Here is a 9,547-nt window from a genome sequence, read left to right as displayed (position 1 = left end):
CTTATTAGTTACTACTCCTACTTTGTAGTGCACATATCCGATAATTCTTTTGCTTTTGTTCACAGATTATTTGACCTGAAATGTCCGAAATGGTGAAGCTGTAATCCTCAAAACAGCCAAACTGATACACGCAGTCGTACACCTTAGTAACCTTAGCACCTATCTCCTCCTGTCCTAGAAACATCCGAGTGCTAATGAGATGCCATGCCAAGTACCAAATTGCTCAATCTACACAACGTTAAAAGATCATTTCTTCCGACAAAGTGGGGCCGCCTTCTTACACGTTTTACATCTTAGGATCCGACTTTCTCACCTGAAGTCATCCAATCAAGAAACAAGAAAGTAAAAAAAAAATGAGGTGCTGCACTGTTACTAGCACTAAATTACAGTAGTAAAATCATCATCATTTGACTGCAATTCCACTTGCTAAACAACACTTGCACTTCCAAATTACCACTATGACCACTCCCAGCTGCAGTGGATGGTGGTCAAGCTTTGAAATGTCCAAAGAAAGCAAATGCATGGGATGGGGATGGGGATGGGGATGGGCAGCTAACTGTTTGATAGTGCAGGCAAATCTGGAAACCTGCCAAACCAAACTAATTGGGCACACCGTCATCCTTCCTCCTCCCCATACCTTCTAACCCAAAATTCTGACACCAACACCCCCTGCCTCCTTCTTTTTTCTGTTCCTGGGGTGACCGGCATAACCTTTTGGCCTTGTAGCTGGTGGGTACCTTCCCGTTCGAGGTTTTGTTCTCTACCCATCAATTCCATTTCCCCAAACATGGGTTGCCCTAACTTGTTGCACTAATCCTCACAGCTCACAAGACCTTAAAGACCATTTTCACCCCTTTTCACAAAGGCACTTTTCACGCCATTTGACACTTCCCCTTTTTAATACGCCGCTTTAGGTACTCACTTTCTAGCCTTATCCTTTTTGGCATTTGTTTATTTTAGTATTCTTTAATATCATAATATAATAGAAATTAATCTTGTATACATACAACCGCAATGTATACACTAACAGCATGTTACCTAATCTTATTTTGAATAAGATTAATCCATGCTATATTAGCTTTTAAAAATTGATTTTTTTTTTTAGATTTTCCTGGTGGATCAGCTGCTGCTTTTAACATGTTTAGAAACAAAACTACCAACAGAGTTCACATTCTTCCAGTAAACTTGTCACCTCTTACTATTTATAGACATAAAATATTGTACATGATTTGTACCATTAGTATATATAAAATTTCATTTGCTGATGTACAGTCACATGTATCTGGTCATGTATGCTGGGGGAAATGTGTGGAAGTATGGTTAATAAGTAAATTAATGCTAAGTGGGATAGGCCTCAGTGAGTGAGCAAGTATAAGGTGTATTCAGGTTGGTGGTTAGAGGAGGTGGTGATGTGGTCCCGGTTTTGCCCTTGAAAGAATCAGAAGAGGCGGTGATCAAGATCTTGGGAGGGAGGTTTGGAAACAGCTGAACTTTGCAGTCTTATAGGATTCCCGAGGGCTTTGATGGGTTTTTCCAATTTACCAAACTGGTGTTGCTCATTCTTGAAGCTGTTCTAAGTTTCAATATTTCAAGATTTCATTTGGAGTCTACTGCTACTTGCTACTACTCTGCTTTTAGCCTCTGCAACCAAGTTGTTAAAAGGGTTAGTATTACTACCATCTCTGCTGGGGAGAGGATGAGAGGTAGAAGCTTGCTCAATTTTGTGGATTGTGCTTCTTTTTATACCAACTTTGCGGATTCATCTTAGTTGTTGTTGTTGATCTTAATTGGTAAAAGTTCACGACTTTTTTCGAATCATCTTCCCTTGTCCCTTTTAAGTCTGAACTTATAATTCTTGGAAGTGTTGGCCGGCAGGATAGCTAATTATGACTTCTAAATGATGAAGGATGTTGTCATATGTTGTTTAGTCGGCAATATCTGTTTGCTTTCCTGTTAAAGATTTGTATTGAGATAAACAGGCAACTTAGTTTAGTTCTGATTTACTGCTAGCCAGGAGTCTGAGAGCAACCTGTGAGATATGTTTAGATTGCGTTGCATTGTAAGATATCATTAAATCTATTATCTCTTCCATTTAACTCTGATACTTCTGCTGTGGTTACAAAGCTGTAGAAAATATTGGCCTAAAGTGCACTTGGTGCATTATACTTCATTCGTACATTTCTCAGCGTAGTTTTTTTTTTTTTTTTTGGGGGGGGGGGGTGGGGGTGGGGTTGTCAAATGATGTCTCCACAGTTGGTGGGCCTGATCTTGGAGACGTTCATTTTATTTTCGGCTGTCATAATTTTGCAAGCTTTGTGCTATATTGTCTTCTTTCAGAGTAGGGAAGAAAATTAGGACCTTCTTTCTTGTTCGGTGGTCGGCTAGAATGCCATTTATGAGAGTTGGTTTTGGTAGAAAGAGTCTCGGATATTAATGGTTTGTGTACTTATGAATATCTGAAATCATTACGGGATTTTGAAGATACAAATTTCTTTTCTTCGGTTTAGCTTGGGTGTCATTTATTTCTTTGATCGTGTAAAGATTCAATTTTGATGCCTTTTTCTCAACTTTACTCTTATGTATTATGCAGGTTTGAGCTAAAAATGTCAGCTTCAAGACCTAGTCAGTCTTCCAGCAGTTCAGCAAGATCAAAGCACAGTGCTCGGATAATTGCACAGACCTCCATAGATGCAAAGCTCAATGCTGATTTTGAGGAGTCAGGTAGTTCCTTTGACTATTCGAGCTCAGTGCGTGTCACACCTCCTGGAGAGCACAGACCTAGATCTGATAGGATAACCACAGCTTACCTTCATCAGATTCAGAAAGGAAAATTTATCCAGCCATTTGGATGTCTTTTAGCTCTGGATGAGAAAACTTTCAAAGTCATTGCTTATAGTGAAAATGCTCCTGAAATGCTGACCATGGTCAGTCACGCTGTTCCGAGTGTTGGTGATCATCCGGTTATTGACATTGGAACTGATATCAGAACTATTTTTACTAATCCTAGTGCAGCAGCATTGTATAAGGCCTTAGGATTTGGAGAGGTTTCTCTGCTGAATCCTATATTGGTCCACTGTAAAACTTCTGGGAAGCCGTTTTATGCCATTGTTCACAGGGTGACAGGTAGCTTAATCATTGATTTTGAGCCTGTGAAGCCTTATGAAGTCCCCATGACTGCTGCTGGTGCTTTGCAGTCCTATAAGCTTGCTGCCAAAGCCATTACACGCCTGCAGTCCCTACCCAGTGGGAGCTTGGATAGACTTTGTGATACAATGGTTCAAGAGGTTTTTGAACTGACAGGTTATGACAGGGTGATGACATATAAATTTCACGATGATGATCATGGAGAGGTGATAAGCGAAGTCACGAAGCCAGGCCTAGAGCCCTATGTGGGTCTGCATTACCCAGCTACAGATATCCCTCAGGCTGCACGCTTTTTATTCATGAAAAACAAAGTTCGCATGATATGCGACTGCCGAGCAAAACATATGAAGGTGATTCAAGATGAGAAGCTTCCTTTTGATCTTACTTTATGTGGCTCCACACTCAGGGCCCCTCATACGTGCCATTTGCAATATATGGAAAACATGACTTCAATTGCATCTCTGGTGATGGCTGTCATAATCAATGATGGGGATGATGAGGGGGATAGTTCTGAGCCTGCAGACCCTCAAAAAAGGAAAAGGCTTTGGGGATTGGTTGTGTGTCATAACACAACACCGAGATTTGTTCCTTTCCCTCTTCGGTATGCCTGTGAGTTCCTCACTCAAGTGTTTGCTATCCATGTCAGCAAGGAGTTGGAATTAGAAAATCAGATTGTTGAGAAGAACATTCTGAAAACACAGACTCTCTTGTGTGATATGCTGTTGAGTGATGCACCCTTGGGCATTGTTTCACAGAGTCCAAACATAATGGATCTTGTGAAATGTGATGGGGCGGTCTTAATGTACAAGAACGAAATACATAGAATGGGATTAACTCCAACTGACTTTCAGCTGCGTGATATAATATCCTGGCTTTCTGAGTATCACATGGATTCAACGGGTTTGAGCACAGACAGTTTATATGATGCTGGGTTCCCTGGGGCTCTTGCTCTTGGTGATGTAGTTTGTGGGATGGCAGCTGTTCGGATATCAGATAAGGACTGGCTTTTCTGGTTCAGATCACACACTGCTGCAGAGATTCGATGGGGTGGTGCAAAGCATGAACCTGGGGAGAAGGATGATGGTAGGAAGATGCATCCGAGGTCTTCATTCAAAGCATTTCTTGAAGTTGTTAAGACCAGAAGTTTAACTTGGAAGGATTATGAGATGGATGCAATCCATTCTTTGCAGCTTATACTGAGAAATTCTTCCAAGGAAGATGAGGGAACCAAGTCAGACACTCAGGAAATCCATTCAAAACTTAATGACCTCCGGATCGACGGATTGCAGGAATTGGAAGCGGTGACATCTGAAATGGTTCGGCTGATTGAGACAGCATCAGTTCCAATCTTGGCGGTTGATATTGATGGGGTGGTTAATGGGTGGAATACAAAGATTTCCGATTTAACTGGTCTTGCTGTTGATGAAGCAATTGGGAGGAAATTGCTTACCCTTGTTGAAGATTCATCGGCTGAAACAGTGAATAAGATGCTGGAATTGGCATTGCTGGGTATGTGTTTGAGTGAAACACTGATGTTTCATTTGCTTTTATAGTTGCATAAATGCAAGCCTTTTTTGGGTGGATTTGAATCATTGATGTTCTTCCCTTTTTCATTTTTGTTTATCTTTGTATTTTATTTTATTTTATTTTTTAAGTCATGATGTCAATTCACACCCCAAATGTTTTGTGTACAGCTTTTAATCTTTCTTTGTTTTTATCAGGCAAAGAAGAACAAAATGTGCAATTTGAGATTAAAACACATGGATCAAAAGCTGATGCGGGCCCAGTTAGCTTGATTGTGAATGCCTGTGCAAGCAGGGATGTTAGAGGGACTGTTGTGGGTGTATGTTTTGTTGCCCAGGATATAACTGGTCAGAAGGCTATCATGGACAAGTTTACTAGAATTGAAGGTGATTACAGAGCTATTGTACAAAATCCCAACCCGTTGATTCCTCCAATATTTGGAACGGATGAATTTGGCTGGTGCTCTGAGTGGAATTCTGCCATGACAAAAGTATCTGGATGGCGTAGAGAGCAGGTTATGGATAAGATGCTTTTAGGAGAGGTTTTTGGAATTCATACAGCCTGTTGCAGGCTCAGGAATCAGGAAGCTTTTGTGAATCTTGGTATTTTACTAAACAATGCCATAAGTGGTCAAGCATCTGAAAAGATACCTTTTGGTTTCTTTGCACGGAATGGGAAGTACATAGAGTGCCTGCTCTGTGTGAGCAAAAAGCTGGATAGAGAGGGTGCAGTCACTGGGGTATTTTGCTTTCTGCAGCTGGCAAGTTACGAGTTGCAGCAGGCACTTCATATTCAAAGACTATCTGAGGAAACTGCATTGAAAAGGTTGAAGGTATTGGCTTACATAAGGATGCAGATAAGAAATCCACTGTCTGGAATTATTTTTTCAAGGAAGATGTTGGAGGACACTGAGTTGGGAGAGGATCAGAAGAATCTGCTACAAACCAGTGCCCAGTGTCAGCGTCAGCTTAACAAGATTCTTGATGACACTGATCTTGACAGCATAATTGATGGGTATGATAAAATCATTGGTATTTGCTCGCTGTATTTTGGTTTGGTTTTATGTTTACGATATTCTTCAAAAGTTTTTTATTTCCTTATCCTTGATGTCTGACTATTGCATAATTAAAGCTTCATTTGATTGAAGTGTTCTGTTTGCACTTGAATTTTTTGCTAGCAGCATCTAGCTACTAGTTACGAGATTCAGCAGAGGTTCACTAACAACATTATGTCGGAGCTTTCTGGTTAAATTGTGTGAAAATCGTCATTACATTAGGATGTCTAACCTTCATGTACATGTTTCGCAATTGATTAACAATAATTGTTTGCAAAGTTTCTCTGAATCTTTGGGATTTATGTGATTTAGTTATGTTTGATGCTTCTTGAGATTGTTGATCAATCAATCATAATTTGGGTTTAGGTCATATAGAAGTTAAAGGTAATAAGATCCCATATTTTCAAGCGTACTGCACCTAGGATGTTCTTTGGCTTTCATCTGTTCAGGTACTTATGGTCTACACTTTTTGGTCCTATTGTGTGGATTTTGTGTGTGGCTTTGCTTCATTTTGAGCTTCATATCTTTTTAATTTGTTCTGGCGTTCATATGCTATATTCTTAGGATATCCTTTGCCTTTTCTTTGCAGGTATTTGGATCTGGAAATGGTGGAATTCAAGCTACATGAAGTACTGGTTGCTTCCATTAGTCAAGTCATGATCAAAAGCAGTGCAAAGGGTGTTGTGATAGTGAATAATTTGGCTGAAAGTCTTATGAATGAAACTCTATATGGTGATGGACTGAGGCTTCAGCAAGTTCTAGCTGATTTCCTGTTGACATTGGTGAATTTTACACCAAATGGAGGCCAGCTGGGTCTTGGAGGAAAGTTGACTAAAGACCGATTAGGGGAGTCAGTTCAGCTTGCCCATTTGGAATTAAGGTATGAGAATTTCCCTGCAACTTGTACTGGTGCATATGGCGCTCCTCCTGATCAGTGTAGATTTTTATTTTTCTTTTCCTGGCTTACATTACTTGATTGTTGAAAAAGGTTTTGTGTTCAAGATGATAGGTGGAGTACACATTTTATTGGCGATTATACATACAGTGGAGGTGTATCATTTCTATCTTTTTCTTTTCTGCCTGCCATTTCTGAGAAAAGACTTGTTCAATTGCATGTTTGAATGTTATGATGGACCCCCTCCCTGTGTAGCTTGTGGCTAAGCTTCCCAATGTAGTATTGAGATCCTTGTCTCTTCTTAATTTCTTCTATTGTGTATTTTTTTACCTCAATTGACCGCTACAACCAGATTTTGAGAATGGACTGATTACTTATGGCATAACATGTTAGTTTCTTTTTTATTTTAATATTCCTTGTAAAGTCCTCAGAACTACTGCATAGATTTCCAATGCTTGGTGGATCTTCCTTTTAATATTTCTTTTTGAAGAGAAGGAATTCATTAGAAGTAAATATTTGGGTTTAATCCTATGTAGAAGGGAATACACTTAAATGAGGTATCCTCCTCATCGCAAATATAGCGGGTACTTTAGTACCCTACAAACTGGTTTAGGTATATGGTACTTAGATTATGCATGGCAGATAATGAAGATTTCAGATCACAGATCAGGATCAATCCATTGAAAATATACTTCGACAAACATTTGTTTTGGGACCATACGCCAATTTATGACTGCAGTATCTTTATTTTTAAGCCATCTACGGGATACAGAGTCATGAGCTACTGTGATTTCTTTTGGGTGCAGGATGACACATTCTGGAGGTGGGGTTCCAGAAGAATTGCTGAACCAAATGTTCGGTACCAATGGAGAAGCATCTGATGAGGGAATAAGTCTTCTTATCAGCAGAAAACTGGTGAAGCTTATGAATGGAGATGTTCAGTACCTAAGGGAGGCGGGGCGATCGACTTTTATCATATCTGTCGAACTCGCAGTTGCTAATCAGCCTGCAGCATAGCTGTTCACGTGATCTTGTAGGTCTAACAAGATCCCAATGAAATGTGTATAGTCAAAGAGGACAAGAATTCATAGTCCTGAGTTAGTCTGTGTTTGATTTGCTTGGCTAATTTCCTTTAGACATTTCTGTTGTTTTAACTTCTGCGATGTGAATAAAGCTGGTTTCCATTTTTGTACCCTGCCTCGTTTGAAACAATTGGATGATGATTTTATGATTGGCCCCCTTTTAATCCATCTAACTTTTGCTCTGTACAACGGATTATGCTGTTGGGAACCAGAGAAACCAGGAAAAGAACTCTAGTGCCATATTACATTTAATATGATTATATGATGTTATGGACTTATTTGATCGTTTTTAACCATTTGGTACTTCTGAGCAACTTACAAGTGTTTCTGCAGAAGCATATTGTGTGTTTAACTGCATAGTTCATGCAGTCCGTTTTCTGCCCGTCAACTGTCTACTTCTGAAACAAACAGCTACAAATTCCATCCGAGCAGGAGAGGTGCAACAAAAGTTACAAAACAACTTCAACAAATGGCCACTGGAAGAAAGATGTATCATAAGATTCCTATGAAAAATCATCTTAAGCTAATAAGCTTATGCATTAGGAACCAATATTGGACACAGGAGGTGCCAGTCCAAATCCTTTATGCCCAAGCGCATGATAGAGAAGTGCATCTCAATTGAATTTTGTAAAGAAGAACGGGATTTTTGTGTTTACATACACCCCTTAACTTGTAATTTGGTAAATCAATGATATTCACCAACGTTTTATTTCCTTATTATTCTCAAGACTGGCATTTTTGCTTTTTCTTGACACTTGCACTAATAAATCTTTTTTCCGTTTTTTTCTTTCTTCCTATTTTTACAATAACAAGTAAACTTTTTCTTTCACATGTAGAGATCAAGTTAATACCTGTGTTTTATAACTCGGACCGGACTGAAACCGGCCAAGTGTTCGGTCCGAGTTGTTCTTCAAAACTAGAAGACAAAAAATCCAGTCAAAAACCAGGGTTGACAGGGAAAAAACCGGAAAAATCGGTTCAACCAGAGCATTTTTTAAAAAAAGGTTAAACTTTTTCAATATTATGTTTTGATCCCTAAATTGTTAAAACTTATAATATACCTCAAATATTTCATACTTTATAAATGTTGTCCTAAAATTTGATGTTATTTTTTTAATCAAATCTATAATTTTAATTCTAAATTTGTTAAAGTTCATTAAATAATATAAATTGCTACTTGATTGTTCTAATTTCTTTGTATTTTCTTGTTAAATATATTTGAAACATCAAATATATAAGAATATACCTTTATTCATATTAACATACTTTTAGGGATTTTATATACAATATTTTAATTTTTAAATAATTTTTATTTATGACATCATCCGGTTCAACCCCATCGAATCCGATCGAACCCATTGACCCCTGCCCCTTGATCTCGGCTGACTCGATACCTGGTCTGAGTCTGAAAACGCAAGTTAATACTCATCAAATTCTTCTTTTTCTAAGGAAAAGGGAAGGAAAGGGATTTTATTTGATTTAAGGAAAGACTCTAAACCTTGCTGCCACACGATTGTTTGAGTCCTTGTTGCCACAATCCTCTCTGAGATTTAACCCTTTGTCCTCGAATTCGTAAAAGAAAGGAAAGGAGAAGCTTTTGAAAAAGAAAGAAAAAATTTCAAATTTTCTATTGAATGTTATTCAAACCTATTCCATTGATCAAAAATTTCAAAAAAATCTGTTGAAATAAAAGGAATTATCAAAAAAGTCCCTCGATGGTCATACAAATTAATCACCAATTTAAAACAACAAACAATTACAAGAGTATGAAGAAAACGTACTGGTTGATCATCAAATTCACTCAAGAAAACCAAACGCATAGAAAAATCACTAAAAGAAGAATAAAAT

At 38.5% G+C, this 9,547-nt stretch overlaps 1 protein-coding gene across 3 annotated transcripts; it reads left to right on the top strand.

Annotated features, from left to right (window-relative positions):
* The first annotated feature begins 545 nt into the window (after positions 1 to 545).
* Positions 546 to 7,809, top strand: LOC113733057 (phytochrome A1). Of its 3 annotated transcripts, none has more exons than XM_027259196.2 (5): positions 546 to 914; positions 2,591 to 4,653; positions 4,866 to 5,682; positions 6,312 to 6,602; positions 7,424 to 7,809. In XM_027259196.2, the coding sequence occupies exons 2-5, from the start codon at positions 2,604 to 2,606 to the stop codon at positions 7,632 to 7,634; spliced, it is 3,369 nt and encodes a 1,122-aa protein (XP_027114997.2). In that variant the 5' UTR covers positions 546 to 914; positions 2,591 to 2,603; the 3' UTR covers positions 7,635 to 7,809. The 3 variants fall into 3 exon arrangements, with proteins under 3 accessions (XP_027114997.2, XP_071937140.1, XP_071937141.1); XM_072081039.1 differs by lacking the exon at positions 546 to 914 and adding an exon at positions 1,111 to 1,663; XM_072081040.1 differs by lacking the exon at positions 546 to 914 and adding an exon at positions 1,259 to 1,703.
* The last annotated feature ends 1,738 nt before the right edge of the window (positions 7,810 to 9,547 follow it).

The sequence above is a fragment of the Coffea arabica genome, chromosome 2e (assembly GCF_036785885.1).
Source record: "Coffea arabica cultivar ET-39 chromosome 2e, Coffea Arabica ET-39 HiFi, whole genome shotgun sequence".
Taxonomy (NCBI): Eukaryota; Viridiplantae; Streptophyta; class Magnoliopsida; order Gentianales; family Rubiaceae; genus Coffea; species Coffea arabica.
The sequence above is the reverse complement of the archived record's forward strand: the minus strand, read 5'-3'. Positions and strand labels throughout refer to the sequence as shown.